General features: G+C 59.4%; 1 protein-coding gene across 1 annotated transcript in view; it reads left to right on the top strand.

Moving 5' to 3' along the window:
* The window catches only part of SLIT3 (slit guidance ligand 3), a 481,227-nt gene that overhangs the window by 425,005 nt on the left and 41,410 nt on the right, over positions 1–14,812 (top strand). The window contains 2 exon segments of the mRNA XM_023743480.1: positions 9,214–9,366; positions 10,535–10,609. Of these exon segments, the coding sequence (XP_023599248.1) occupies positions 9,214–9,366; positions 10,535–10,609 (228 nt within the window).

Raw genomic sequence — 14,812 nt, 5'->3', positions numbered from 1 at the left:
TTTTACCCATTTTTTCCTAGTGTCTAAAGCGTGCTCCCCAAGTGGCAGGTAGAGAGGTGTTCCACAGGCCAGGCTGCAGGCAGCATACAATCTTGGGGGCCTCTTCTCCCCTCTAAGACCACCTGGTGCAGCCCTTCAACCACAGTGGATTACAGGTTTCACAGACATGTTTGCCAGCTCCCCCCGCCAGACTGGTAACTCTGATCGCCAAAGAGCAAGCTTTGTCCTCCAGTCCCCAGGCTCCCTCTGCCGCCTGGCTCCCCACCGCCCGGGCAGAGACACCGGCTGAATAGCAGAGGGGTTCTCAGCTCTTCCTGGAAAGGGAGGTCGCCCTCCTTGACCCAGTAGTTAGGGGAATGGGCAGTTAAAGATGACTGTCATTTGTGTCATTTGCTCCTGGAAAAAAATCACCAAGCCGCATTGCGTTCCCAGCGGTAAGAGATTGATAGCAGGACGTGCTGAGATGCTGCACCAACCTCACAATCCGCGTGTCAGCAAGAACCTCTCCTCTCCCCACCCCAGAGCGCCGTGCGGAAGCGCACTTTCCCGAGCAGCGCCAGCTGGGCGGCCCCAAGAGGGCCCGAGGGCAGGTCTCTGCTGCCAGCAAGCCCTTCCTGTCCTCCAAGTCAGACCCCTGAGTCCACGTCTCCAGAAAAGCCAGCATGTGCATGACTTCAGCTGTTTGATTTTTATTTTTTCAACAGCAGCAAACACCTGGAGAGGCTTGGGGGTAACAGGGAGTCTGAGCACTAGGAGGCGCTGCTCCCAGTGGTCTCCCCAGAGCAGCATGTCTGCTTGGAGAGCAGTTTCTCGCCTTGGTGAGCACTGTGCCGCGTGCTCTGCAGAGTCCTGTGTGGCCAGCAGGACTGGCCCGCCCTGCAGCAGAGGGAGCCCAGGGCTCAGAGGTGACAGGCACCCCGAGGTCACAGCCAGCCATGGTGGAGGCGAGGCTGGACCCCGGTCTAGCTTGCTCCTCGCAGCATCTGGGAGAGAAGAGCATTTGGGAAGGACCAGCTGCTTGAATGACTTGTGTTTCCCAGTCTAATGGCTCCTCCCTCCACCCCACCCCTGAACCCTGTCTGAAGTTCCTCCCACCCAGGGCTGTCCCCTGAGGCTCAGCCATCCCTCCCAGGGGCCTCTCCTCCTGACTGACACTGTCCCCTCTGTCCCAGCCTGTCTGGCCACGGCCGCGTTCATTCGCTCTGACAGGCAGTTGTGCTTAAGAAGAGGGGCAATCAGAGGGAGAGGAAGGCAGGTCCAACCCGACCCTCAGTCTCTCTCACGGGGTCCTGTTTGGTGTCGGGCTCCAGATCGATGCCTGGGTTCTGGGGGGCAGGGTCTGAGACTGGCATCTCCCAGGGACACCTGCGTGACTATAGGCTGGGATGGGGGGGAGGGGCAAGTAGGAGAAAGAGAAAGTAACAAGTAGACCCAGGACACAGGGCGGTGGAGCCTGGCTCTGACTCTAGCTTCGCCCCAGCCTACCTGCCTCTGCACAGCAGGATCGACTGCTTGCTCTGTGTGGGGCAGGAATGGTGGGAAATACACATGCAACAGACAAGGACAAAGGGCGGCCCCTGGCCTGACCCTCTCTAAATATCTTGTTTTAATCTGTACTAAGCAGACATGATGGACGCCCCTCCCTCTGTTATTGCTCTGAAGGCAGAGAAAGCGAGAGCATTCTGCATGCTTCTGTTTTCTGAGCTGCAGAGGAGGGAGAGAGAGAGCTGCTGAGCCCCAGAGGCCTGGGCTCTGGGAGACGCTGGGCAGCAGAGCCAGAGCCCTAACGCTGTTTCCAGGAAGAAAGGAGGAGGGGCAGGTGACACGTAGTGGATTTGACAGATAATAACTCTGCGTTTTACTTCCCCCTAAAAGCGCCCCATTGCAGAGGCAGCTGATGTAATTAGGAGCCAATTTGAGGGCGGCTCCTGCAGCACATAAAGCCCCTCATGGTGGGTCTGGGCTTCCAGCAGCCCTGCGTCTGCTCCATCAGCCGCGCCCACCTCCCTGAGCAGCAGGTCAGGCTAGAGGCAGAGGCTGCCAGCTGGGGTGATCTGACCGCCCGATTACGTCCTCCCGGAAGGGCGCCGTCTGGCTGTGGGGACCCCACCCCGGGGAGCACGGGCAGTTGGAAGATGCCTTCTTCCCTCCTTCTCCCCCCCTCTGCCCCCTGCCACTGTGTGTGTGGGCACCCGGCAGCAAGAGGCAACTCTCCTGGCAAAAAGTCCAGAGGTGGGGACGCCAGATGTGCAAAGGTGGCCGACAGCGTGGCACTCAGGGAATTAGAGCTTTAGAGCCCCCGGCTCACCAGGCCCTGCCAGAGAGGGAGAGACGGAGCCGCACGGGAGAAGGGACAAGCTCTGACACCCAGCTCTGACGGGCTGTGGAGACTCCATAGCTTTCTCCCTGGCCCCTTCCCTGGCTGTCATTGAGGAGACCAGAGAGCAGGAAAGCCTCATTGGTATTCAGGCTGGGAGCTGGGGCAGGAGCGGGCTGAGGGCCTATCACACCTGAGCACCAGATCCCCAAACCAGAGCACTTACAGAGCCCTGCCTGTCTGGGGTCCAAGCGGGGTTGGGTCTGAATGACAGCGGCCAACTCTGGTCGGTCAGAGGGGAGGGCTTAGGAAGACCAGGGGCCAGACCCAGAGCTGCGCGGTGCCCTTGGCTGCCTGACCACCCACTGCAGACACCTGTGCACGTCCAGATGCTGAGATGGTCTCGTCCCAAAAGCACACTGTGAAAGGACAGTGACCCCGTCCCTCCAACACAGGGCAGGGCAGGCAGGGCAGGGCGGGGGGTGGGGGGAGGTCATCTGGCCCTGGATCAGGTCTCTTCCAGGTACACACATCTCCTCCCAGTGTCTGGGGGGGTGGGGGTGGGGGGAGTCTGAGCCAGCAGGTTGATGAAAGCTGCCCGATCTCTTGTAGGATCCCGGGGACATAAAGCCCGGCATCCTCACCTGGGTCTTGACATCCAAAATACTTGGCTGTTGCCTCCCCACCCCCACCCCCACCCCCACCCCGTGATTCACATGGAAGAATTTAGGAAATCACCAAGGGCCCGGAACTGGTGTCCGCCCCTCCTTCCTCCTCTTAGTCTGAAAGAGGCCCCTCCTGGGAGCACCGGCACCTCCTCTGTGAAATCCGTGTTCTCAGACCCCTGTGACTGCGGGTCTCCGTCAGTGCGGGGCCCATTGGCTCCCCCTTCTGCCTCCCTTGCTAGAAACGTGTATTTTCCCTTGGACTCACCCCTCCCCCCGCCCCGTTATATCTCGGGCAGTCTGGGAGGGACGTCCATCAGCCAGGGGGTTTCTGGGGACCCTGAAGGACACTGAGGCGACTCCTGAATTGTGGCACATCAGAGGGCTTTTCCTGGAGATCGTGGTGGCTTTGCCAGGCCCCCGGGAATGGTGGCGCATCTCTAGCAAGGAGCTGGGTGGGCTGTTGGGGAGGCTCTGCTGGGGGGGGGCCTCGGGGACTGAGCACACAGCAGGCCCTTCCGCCGAATTTGGCGTCGTCTGGGATCAGAGGGGTGACCCTGTGGGGTGCAGAGGCTCAGTTCAGGCTGTGATGTGACAGACACCCGCTGCTTTCATTCTCTGGGGAAGGGTGCGTTCTGCCCCGACATCCTGACTGGAGGTGTCGGGTCTCTCCCCTCCCTTCCCCCCCTCCAGTGTCTCTCCTGGGGTGGGCTCGGGGCGGGGGCTCCTGTCTTCGGAAGTGCTCCCGCGGCCCCCACTCCTGGTACTAATCACGCTCCGTGGGGCCTCCTCCGGCTCCCGCCTCTCCACGCTGCTTCCACTGAGCTGTCCTCTCTCTGACGCTGCTTCCTGACCCGACTGCCCGGTCCGTGGGGCTTTCCTTTGTGCTTGATCTAACCATGTGGTGGAACGATGGAAACGGAACATGGTTCTGTCAAGCACCGCGGAAGGCCCCGCGCTCTCCTGCAGCATGGCCCGCCGCACCGCACCGCTGGACACCTCTCTGCTCCGGACACCGCAGCCGCCACCCGCCAGACCCTCGGGGCAGCCTCGGGCAGGGTGGGAGTCACCACACCGCTGAGGGCCTCCCCTCCAGGAAGAGATACGGGCGGAAAGGGGCAGAGAAGCACCCTGAGGCCAGGCTAAGATGTGTATCCACATCCCCCCCCAAATGGAGCCGCCGCTCCCCAAATCTAGTCTGGATGCCAGCCGGGTAGAGGAGACAGGTCCAAGCTCAGAAACCATCGGTCGTATCTTCCACGCAAAGGGAGCGGGTACACCCGAGGCCTATGCCCCATTGTTTCGGGGAAGAAGCCCAGCCCAAGGTCATTTTCCCAAGTGTAGTGAACCCAAAGGTCACAGTGCTTAGGCCCACCCCCACCCACCGTCTTTATGGGAAGGTTTGTGAGTGTGAGCAGGGGAAGGGGGCCATGGGCGTGAGTCCGAGACTTTGATGGAACCTGGAAGACTCCTCTGAACCTGACCCCCACTCCTTAGGAGCACTTGGGCCCTGGGCCCGTGCAGACTGAAGTCTGTTCCCTTGACCTTCAAGCGCAGTTAACATGGAGGCCGAAGGTTCTTTCCATGGTGTTAGTTCAGTGCCACACGCCTGTGCAGACACCTGCTGTCTGACAATGAAGAGAGGGGTCTTGGCGCCTCCCATTCAGCTTGTTTCTTGGTAAATCCTGGACCCAGTGTAACCAGAGGATTGTGTTGATGGTGCATGTCATGGAGCCTGTGTCCTCTCCCAGGAGAGATAGCCATGGGGGAACTGAACCCTGGCCTAGGCCCAGGAGTGGGCTGTGGGTTCCCCCGGGATGTGTGACTCGACTCTCCTCTCTCAGGTTACCGCGCAGCCACGTGCCCGCCTGGCTGAGTACCCGGGAGTCCTGTGAACCTCTCTCTCTGAATCCCTTACCATGTACTGAGTGCTCCTGTGGGCCAGGCACTGCGCTGTCCTACGTCACTACCGTGTTCAGTTTTCACAACAACCCTGTCTGTAAGTCCCATTTTACAGATGAGGACATCGAGGTTCAGAGAGGTTCACGGACCTGCCCAGGCCCCCCTGACTGCAGCGTGAATGTTCTAATGTTCTTTATGTCTGCAGTCCTCAGCCTTCCCAGCTGTGGACAGTCCCACTGCCTTGAATCATAAAATCAAAAAGACTTTGACTTGAGTTGATGGGGAATTGAAATGTCCTTTTTTAACATTCCCTTTCAAGCTTACCTCTGTTAATAGAAAATAACTTGAGGAAGAAAGAGAGCAAGCAGCGCTGTTTATATGGGTCCTCCTCTTGGGGTGAATATGCCAAGATCCATATGGTACAGAATAAGTCCTTGGGCCTGGAGAAATCACCTTCCCTCTGAACAGAGTCAGGGGGGCATTCTGAGCTCCTTGGTGCTGCCCACCGTGCCAGGGCCAGGCTTTGGGGAGTGTGTCCATCTTAGTACCCTCCCGTTGGCACCTCCCTGGTCCTCAGCAGCAGGCGTGTGACCAGGCTGTGCCCAATGGGCCGCGGGCATCTCCCTCTGCCTCAGGCATATGGCTACATTCACAATAGCGGGGAGAGCTTCCTGGAACAGCTGTTCAACCACCTGATTCCCAGGCGCCGTTAGCACAGTTGGCATTTTCCAGCCGCCGGTGTCTGGTCCCCGTCTTCGCCCACTGCGCCTGGCAATGTCCTCTTGACTCCACTCCTGACTTATGACCCTTCGCTTGTCCACATAACTCTCTTTCCAAGCTGGTGAGCCTGCAGGCCTCCCGCGGCCCCCATCCCTCTTCCTGCTCCTTTCCTTCTCTCTTTCATCCTGCCCGCCTTAGAGATACTGGAGGTAGAGGAAGAGAGCTTTGGGCGTGTGCTTGGACAGGTCCATGGTCATCAGGTGATGGCGGAGCTGTGACTTCCGCTCCACAAACGGGTTGCCGGAAGGATGACAGAGTGCAGACGGCTGGTGACAGCAGCCGGGCCGGGCCAGTCTGGCGCTGCAGGCGCGTCCATCATAGAGGGCGACTGGGGCTCCCTCCCTGCCCAGCCAGGGGTCGGTCCGTAATAAAATGGCCTTGCCGTGGACCTCCGCCCCCTCCCCACCCGATCTATTAAAGCTTCTCTGTGATCATGTACCCAGTGTCCTTGTTCTGAGCTGCCCGGGAGGGGAGGAGACCACCCGGGCAGGAGGAGGAGTGCCCGTGACGTCAGCTCTCCCAAGACCCGGTTCAGCCGGGCTTCATTCTATGGCCCCTTTGCAAGTCCCCCCCGAGCGCTCTCCTGCCGGAACCCGCCCCGGAGAGAGCCCCGGGCCGCCTGGTGCGGTTACCCTCCCTGGCTCAGCGTCTCTGGCAGTGACAAATGCGCAGTGAGATGGGAACCGACTTCTAAAGCCCTGGGAAAGTTAAAAATACTTTCGGGTAGTTATGGGCATTAGGCAGAACAAATGGCTCCGAGAAACCCCGGGTCGTTTCGATCATGAAAAATGAAGCGATGGAGGTGGCATTTCAGGCGGGCTGTGCCTGGGGACGGACCCTTCTGCTTACGTGCCTACGCCATGATTAACACTTCTGGCCTCCACCCACACGAAATATTACACTCCGACCCCCTCGTTATTACAAACCAGGGCAATAACAAACACCGCAAGGGGGATGCTGGGAAGAACACATTAGTCCATCGAATCTAATTGCAAAATCATTTCATTAAAATGGGTCAGCGGCTCCGTTGCAGAGGTCTGCCCGTTGTAATCCAAGTACACGACAGAGAGCGATTCCTGCGAACTACGCGGCTCTCACCTTGATTAAAAGGAAAACACGTTACCCGGCGGCCGTCCCCGGACACGGCCCGGCGGTGCGCGTCTTCGGGCTCAGCGTGTCCAAGAGCAAACGGTGCTCCCTCCTGTCTTTCTGCCTTTGACCAGCTTTCAGGGCTCCTCCGCTTTGCAAGGATCCCACGTGAACGCCTCCCGAAGGACAAGCAGAGCATATGTGCAAAATGCCCCTGCACGCTCCTGCCGATGGAGCCACTGGCAGGGAACCCAGAGGGCTGCCACTTAGCAGGGTTTGCCAAATGAAATTCCCCGGGCTCGGCACGCCGGTGCCTCTGGGGGAAATGGCCCCGGTCAGAGTTACCCGGTGGGCTGGATGCTGGCAGGCCAAGGGCAAGAGATTTGTGTAAGACATCGGACAAGGAAGCGCCCCCCCCATAAAACCATGGGGATCCGTGACAGGTTTTGCTCACACGAACCTGGGGGTGGAAGTTGGAGTGAAGGCGGTGGCGGGGGGAAGGGGGGTGGTGGTGAGGAGGAAGCGGAGATAGGTCCAGACCTTCGGCCCCTTGTGATAGGGAGAAGGTTCACTTCAGAACCAAAGACCCACCAAATCCATTGTCAATCAGGAATTCGCGCAGATTGATCATGGGAGAAGGGAGAGGGTGGGAGCGCCTGCTTCCCGCCTCACCGTAGCCCAGGGCAGGAACCTGCAGCTCAGCCCACCCCACCTAGTGGGGCTTCCGGACCAGTCCTGGGAGGTTTTGTCGGGAAGCACGCCTGCAGTAGAGCGTGGTGCTAGTCACGTGGGCCCTGGCGGCAGCCTCATCCCCCGGCCGTGACTGAGCACCTGTGGGCCTCAGTGTCCTGGTCTGTAAAATGGGTCCTCATCTATAAAACGGGGCCCTGATGCCCTCAGAGACTTAATGTGCTCACCCACTGAAGTTCAAAGAGCAGTGCCCGGCTCCGGTCCATCTCAGTGAATGTCAGCTATTGTCACGGGTTACTCGGATGATCAGTGGCTTCCGACACGCCCAGTGTTCCACTACGTTCTAGAAAAAACAAGCAGAATCACAACATCTACACAACTCTTGCCCCTTTCCCAGGAGACCCTCCAGTGCCTCGGTCTTCCTTACACCGTCACAACAACCCCCGTGAGACCCCCGTGAGACGGGCGATTGCTTGATTCCCTTCTTGCATGTGGAGAGACCAAAGCAAATCCGTGGCAAAGCCTAGGCAAACCCACGCCCTCTCTTGCCGAGAGCTCGGTACTGCCAGCGCCCACACTGCTCACGGTGCAGATAGGGTCACCAAGGGGCGCCTGGTGGGCTGCACGAGGAAACGATGCTCGCGGTCTCTGAGCCTGTCCTGTATTACAACCCCCTCCCCCACCCCGACGAGCCAATGGCACCCCGCTGATGCCCTGAACACATGTGGACCGGGCCCTTGTTTTGTGACTGGCGTTGCGCTCCTGGACCGTTGATGCGAGCTAATGAAGACCTTCCCCATCCGCTAGCTGGTCCGACAGGAGGAACAGAGCCCCGTCCCTCGGGTGTGGCCTGTGGTCTGCCTCGTGGAGGTTTGCCCGGGGTCAGGGGGCATTTCTGATCAATAAAGCGGTTCCCAGGGTGTCGCTCAGACAGTGCGTGGTTGGCCCTGTTACCCTTACTATGCAACCTCAAGAAAACCAAATTTTGAAAAAATAAACCTTAGTTTCGGATACTCTTAGCTCCTCAGAACTGGCCTTTCACTGTAGCTCAGCAGCGCTCACTCACTCACGAGGGGGGAGGGGGCGCAGATCTGACCCTCACAGGGCTGGTGTTTATCTTCTCTGTGTTTTAAATCTTTACTCTTTGCCAGCATATTTTTAAAGGAATGTCAGGCAACACGGGGCCACATCCCCAAGCTCCGGGGCAGTGCCTTCCGATCCCCAGGCCCCGGCCCTCGGTACTGTCATCCGCTGTTGGAGCCAGGTGTCGGTGGTCACGGGTGGCCCTATGCGGGCCTCCTTTATCGTCCCCTTCCCTGCTTGGGCCCTGAGTGTGTGACCCCTCCCCTTACTTTGTTCCCGCCCCTGGTGTAGCCCCCATCAGAACCCCAGCAAAGTCTGCTCACTGGATTGTCATGCACATTCAGAGGGTCCATGGACGAGGAGCATCGGGACTCAGCAGCCCCCTAAATTGTAGCCAAATTCCATACACATGTGCCTGGAGCACTTCTAGGAGGAGGCGTCCTAGCTTCCCTCAGCTCCTCTGAGAGGTCCGTGCCCCCCAAAAGCTCATGCGCCCGAGGAGGGGTCTCCAGGGGATGAGAACGGTGAATGGCAGCCCAGATGGAGAGCTGGGGGGCGGGAGAGCACCAGCAAGGTGGCCCACAAACGCAGGCAGCGCTGTGTCTGTCCCTGGACCCCCACCCCACTGCCCACACCTCGCCGGGTGCGGGAGCCCTGGTGACGCCGCCCTCCCTCTTTGGCCCGCCCAGGCTCAGAGGATTACCGCAGCCGGTTCAGCAGCGAGTGCTTCATGGACCTTGTGTGCCCCGAGAAGTGTCGCTGCGAGGGCACCGTTGTGGACTGCTCCAACCAGAAGCTGGCCCGCATCCCCAGCCACCTCCCTGAATACGCCACCGATCTGTAAGTGCCGCCAGGGGGCAGGGAGGTTGGGGGTGGGGGGGAGGACTCCATTTGCGTCCTCCACCCCAGTCACCTGGGGTCAGCCCTGGCAGGGTCTCCTGAGGTGCCCTCCTGACTCAGCCGCCCAGGCATCCCCCGGGGACAGCTTGCTCACACTGAAGACGGTCAGTCATTCTGCAAATATTTCCCGAACACCTGTGAGCCAGGCACTGTGCTAGGCCCACCAGCTTTCACAACAAACAGAGTGGACAGTCTGTCCTTACGAAGCTTACAGTATAACCAGAGACGGATAGTAAACAAGTAACTGTCATATAGCGAGAGAGCAGCTAGGACGGTTAGCTGTATCTGAGCCTCCAAGTATGCTGATACAGGGGTGTGATGGTTTATCCAAAAAGGAAGCGCTAGGAAGTTACCCACGGGGGGGGACGCAGCACTGGGAGGTGGGGGGCTGGCGGACCTGGGTCTGATCCCGCCTTCTCCGGTCTTCCTGGTACTGGGCAGCTGCTTCTCAGATCTGAGGGTCAGATTCTTAGCTGCAGAAGTGGAGGCAATGACCCCACCGCCAGGACGATTAGATCAGAGAATGTGAGCACAGGACTCACCTTGAACCTGGCGCAGAGTAAGCCCCAGGGAAACGATGGTGGCCTTCATGACCCTCACCCTCCTTCTCTTGGCCTCACAAGTCACGGCAGGACAGGGCAAGGCACCACCTCACTGGCCGTCCTCTTCCTGAGCACCTACGCATGGGGGCCTGGAATCCCCGAGCAGCCCCTGCAGAGGGAAGGATCCGGAAAAAGCCGAGAGGCTGGGCGCCTTGGGAGGACATGGGGAGGCCTTTCTGGGGGTGTGGCTGTCACTGGTACCCTCCTGAGTGAAGGCGGATCACTGGCAATGGATGCTGAGTATTCAAAAGCCCAACACACCTAGTTGGGCTGGCCTTCGCCCTTTCCTGCCCCTCACGCACTCCCCTTTCCACCCTCCCCACCCGTGGGCTGCAGGGTGGACACTGCATTGTCCATGGCTTGGCTGATATGGGCCGAGTGTGAGGTCCAGGCGGCAACTCAGCTGAAGCCATGGGGGTGCTGGGTGGGGCCTTGGAAGGTGCGGGAGAGGGAGCCCCATCCATCTTCAGCTAAGCCGCCCCCTCATCTGCTTGCTTCCCATGTAGGCGACTGAACGACAACGAGATATCTGTCTTGGAGGCCACCGGTATCTTCAAGAAGTTGCCCAACCTGCGGAAGATGTAAGTCAGCTGGGCAATTGGCAGGCTGGGCAGAATGTGGGGCGGGGGCGGATCCCTCAGCTCCAGGCTGGGCAGAATGTGGGGCGGGGGCGGATCCCTCAGCTCCAGGTGGCCCTATTGGGCAGTAGGCACTAAGGCACTGCGTGTAGACACAGACCAAACGGAACATCACTGTTTCTAAATCGTCGATATTGTGACGGTGTGTGCCCCATGCCATCCCTGCCCCCCCATATGCCCTCTGCTCGTCCTGCTCCCCAGCCCACAACCCGCATCTACCCCGAGGGAGGGGGGAGGGACTCAGGAAAGGATCAGCGACGGGACATGGGGGTCTCGGGTGAAACACAGAAAGCTAAGGAACTTGTCCAAGGTCAAAAGTCAGTGAGTAGCGTGGAGCCAGGAGTGGTGGCAGGGCCATTAGGTGGGGAGCACACGGCACAGAGGCAGCAAACATGTGTGTGGGGGGGAGGGGGTACACGCGTGCATAAATCCATATAAACACTGCTGGTCAGCCAGCCAGCCAGGTGACCCGACCGGGTAAACCTGGGTCCAACAGCCTCCAGCTGCAATCACTTATATAAAACTAGAGGCCCAGTGCACAAAATTTGTGCACGGGGGTGGCGGGGGGCGGGGGACGGTTCCTCAGCCCAGCCTGCACCCTCTCCAATCCAGGAACCCTTCCCAATTCGCCTTGTCCCTTCTGCCTTCTCCCATGGCGCCAGCCTTCTCACCTTCTCCCTTCTGCCTTCTCCCGTGGTGCCGCCCACCCTTGAGTCACCTCAGGCTGGTCTCGCATTCTCCCGGCACCTCCCTGCTTCTGCCTCATCTCCGGAGCAACGCCCTGCAGCATGCATAGGAGCTAATAAAGAGCTAATATGCTAATGGTCCGGTCATGACCCATTAAGGCTTCCCAGCTAATTTGCATATTACCTCTTTATATGTATAGACAACTTGATAGCAACTCTTGGTTAAGTAGAGATCCTTATGTGCTGGGACCTGCCACCACCCCTATGCCCCTGAGAGGTGCTGGGTCCACTGGATTCTGCCCATTGGTGGTCAGAGCCAGCTGTGCCTATGCCTGAGTCTGCTAAGTGTCCTCAGGATGGTGGGACCAGGGCCCTAGGGTATATTCTTCATGTTTTTTTAATATATTTGTATTGATTTCAAAGAGGAAGGGAGAAGGAGAGGGAAATAGAAACATCAGTGATGAAAGAGAATCATTGATCGGCTGCCTCCTGCATGTCCTCCACTGAGAATCGAACCAGCAACCTGGGCATGTGCCCTGACCGGGAATCAAACCATGACCTCCTGGTTCATAAGTCGATGCTCAACCATTGAGCCATGCTGGTCTGGCCAGGATGCATTCGTAGCTCTACCCTGACAAGAAAAAGGAGAGTGAACACAGTTAGGGGTTTAGACTTCACTGTGCCCTCTGGACCACTCTGAGCCCCTGTGCCCATGTCAGAATGATGAGGTTGCCCTGAGCATCGCTTGTGGTAAGGGATGCAGAAGGATGAACTGGTGCCCACGGGGTCATTAGCACTGTGGTAACTCGAGGCCACTTTTCAAATGACATCACCTTCAGAGTGAGGTCATGGAGGCTCTCAGGTGACTTGCAGCCGTTTCTGTCTGGGAGGCTCTCAACCGGAGTCTGGAAACTGGCAGCCCCACCACCGGGTGCCTCTGGGTAGGTTTGCCGGCCATGATTATGTTTTTAATAAGAACCAGTTGCCCACTTTTAAAAATCAGGAGTTGGCACACGCCAAAACATCAGGATTTCTGGAAAACCAGAAGATCTGGCAGAACTGGACCCACATTCTCAAATGGCTCCGATCGAGTTGCCCTGAGGAGCAACCCCCCTTAGGTGGGGCATGTGTTTTCCTGACCACTGCCGCCCCCCAGGCCTGCTCCCAGCTGACCACTCCCCCCCTCAGACCTGCTCCCAGCTGACCACTGCCATCCCCCAGGCCGGCTCCCAGCTGACCACTGCCGTCCCCCAGACCTGCTCCCAGCTGACCACTGCCATCCCCCAGACCTGCTCCCAGCTGACCACTGCCACTCCCAGACCTGCTCCCAGCTGACCACTCCCCTGTCAGACCTGCTCCCAGCTGACCACTGCCATCCCCCAGGCCTGCTCCCAGCTGACCACTGCCACTCCCAGACCTGCTCCCAGCTGACCACTCCCCCCTCAGACCTGCTCCCAGCTGACCACTGCCACTCCCAGACCTGCTCCCAGCTGACCACTGCCATCCCCCAGGCCGGCTCCCAGCTGACCACTCCCCCCCTCAAACCTGCTCCCAGCTGACCACTGCCATCCCCCAGGCCGGCTCCCAGCTGACCACTCCCCCCCTCAGACCTGCTCTCAGCTGACCACTGCAACCCCCCAGACCTGCTCCCAGCTGACCACTGCCACCCCCTGGACCTGCTCCCAGCTGACCACTGCCATCCCCCAGACCTGCTCCCAGCTGACTACTGCCATCCCCCAGGATTGCTCCCAGCTGACCACTGCCATCCCCCAGACCTGCTCCCAGCTGACCACTCCCCCCTCAGACCTGCTCCTAGCTGACCACTGCCATCCCCCAGGCCTGCTCCCAGCTGACCACTCCCCCCCCCGCTGGACCTGCTTCCAGCTGACCACTCCCCCCCTCAGACCTGCTCCCAGCTTGCACTCCACCCGCCAGACCTGCTCCCAGCTGATCACTGCCAGCCCGTAGTCTAATCCTAGCATTGTCACCTGCGTGGACCCTGTGGAGTTTGAGCTGGAACCCCAGCTGCCAAAAGAGAGTTCACATTAGGGGAGTGGTGGGTCCACATGGAGGTGACCAGGACCCCCCAGACTCGCCCGAGCGCGGGTCCTTTTGCTCAACCGTGAACCCCTCCTCGGGTCCCGGAGAAATTTGCTCTCCCCCCACTGCCCGTCCACCTGGCATGGGCTTCAGCAGCACGGCAGGTCCTTCCTGTTGCCTGGTTTACAGGCTGCCCTGCAAGCTGAGAGACCTCCCAGCGGCGTCCCAGACTCGGGGCCCTCGTGTCTCTCGGGAAGCCTTAGAACAGGTCTGAGAGGCTCAGCCAGCAGCTCGCAGTGGGAGCAGATCCCTCTGCCTCTGGGTCCTCTGAAGCACCCTGGCCTGGGGCGGGGCCTCCTGAATCCTCCCGGGGGGACCCTCCGTTCTCGTGGGCGGCAGAACCCTGAGCAGAGTGCCGAGCGGGACCCTTCAGGAGGGTCTGCAAACACCCCGACACCCTCATTCGGCGTCCCGAGTGCTTGCCCCGGCCTGCTCGCTCGCACGGGGCTCCAGCCCAGGCCGCCTGCCGTTTTGAACACCACTGTGATGGATGCAGAGAGAGCAGTAGCCTGGTCTTCTGGAACATTCTCTCCTCTTTTGTCCTCCCTGATGTTTTCCATTCTCCCAGCCTGAGAACATGCAGTTCACGAGCCTTACAGGAACGTGATGCTAATTTTGCTCATTTAAAGAACCAGATGTCAGGCGATGGGAGCCCTCGCTGCACCGCCGCTGTAATTCATCGTCATCGCGGCCCTGCACTTCAATCCCCGAGAAGCCTGACTCTCAGGAGCAAAACCTGTGTCCGCCAGCGTTTCCATGAGTTACAGCTGCTGGGGGAGCCTCCTATGTCTATTTGGGGGGTAATTTGCAGTCTCCCCAGAACATTACCTTCATTCCTGGACCAGGACGACAGGATTTATAAGAAAAGCAGCTGCGATTAAGGACAGCCAGGCAGCGAGCAGAAATCCAGTGGGAGAGCCCCCGGTTTGCCCCCGCCCCCCCGCCCGTGATCTTGGGGGAGGGCCTCTGGGGGGTGTGCTCCTATGTCCTTAGCAGGATAGAAGTGGGGGAGGGGAGCAGATTGGAGAGTGGGACTGAGATGCCATCTGTGTCCTCCATACCTGCCCACAGGTGTGGCCACTGGAGCACCTTGCAGGGCCGGTCCTTACTTAGAACAATGGCAGGCGGCCTGCCTGGGGCCGTGAGGTGCCCAGTTCCACACCCCGAGGCCGCTGTGGCTCAGCACAGAGCTCCCACGAGGCGGGCACTTGGAGAAGCGACAGTGCAGGGACGGGAGTGGTGCTCTGGGACCCGGAGCAGCGCCCTCTCCTCTCGGGGCCTCGGCATGCCCAGTGGCCCGCTGGTCCATCTGTAGTGAGCCCTCAGCTCTAACAACCTCAGGTGCTCGGCAGCTAGCAGG

This window comes from Myotis lucifugus, unplaced genomic scaffold (genome assembly GCF_000147115.1).
Source record: "Myotis lucifugus unplaced genomic scaffold, Myoluc2.0 scaffold_394, whole genome shotgun sequence".
Lineage (NCBI taxonomy): Eukaryota > Metazoa > Chordata > Mammalia > Chiroptera > Vespertilionidae > Myotis > Myotis lucifugus.
This window is presented reverse-complemented; position numbering and strand designations above follow the sequence as displayed.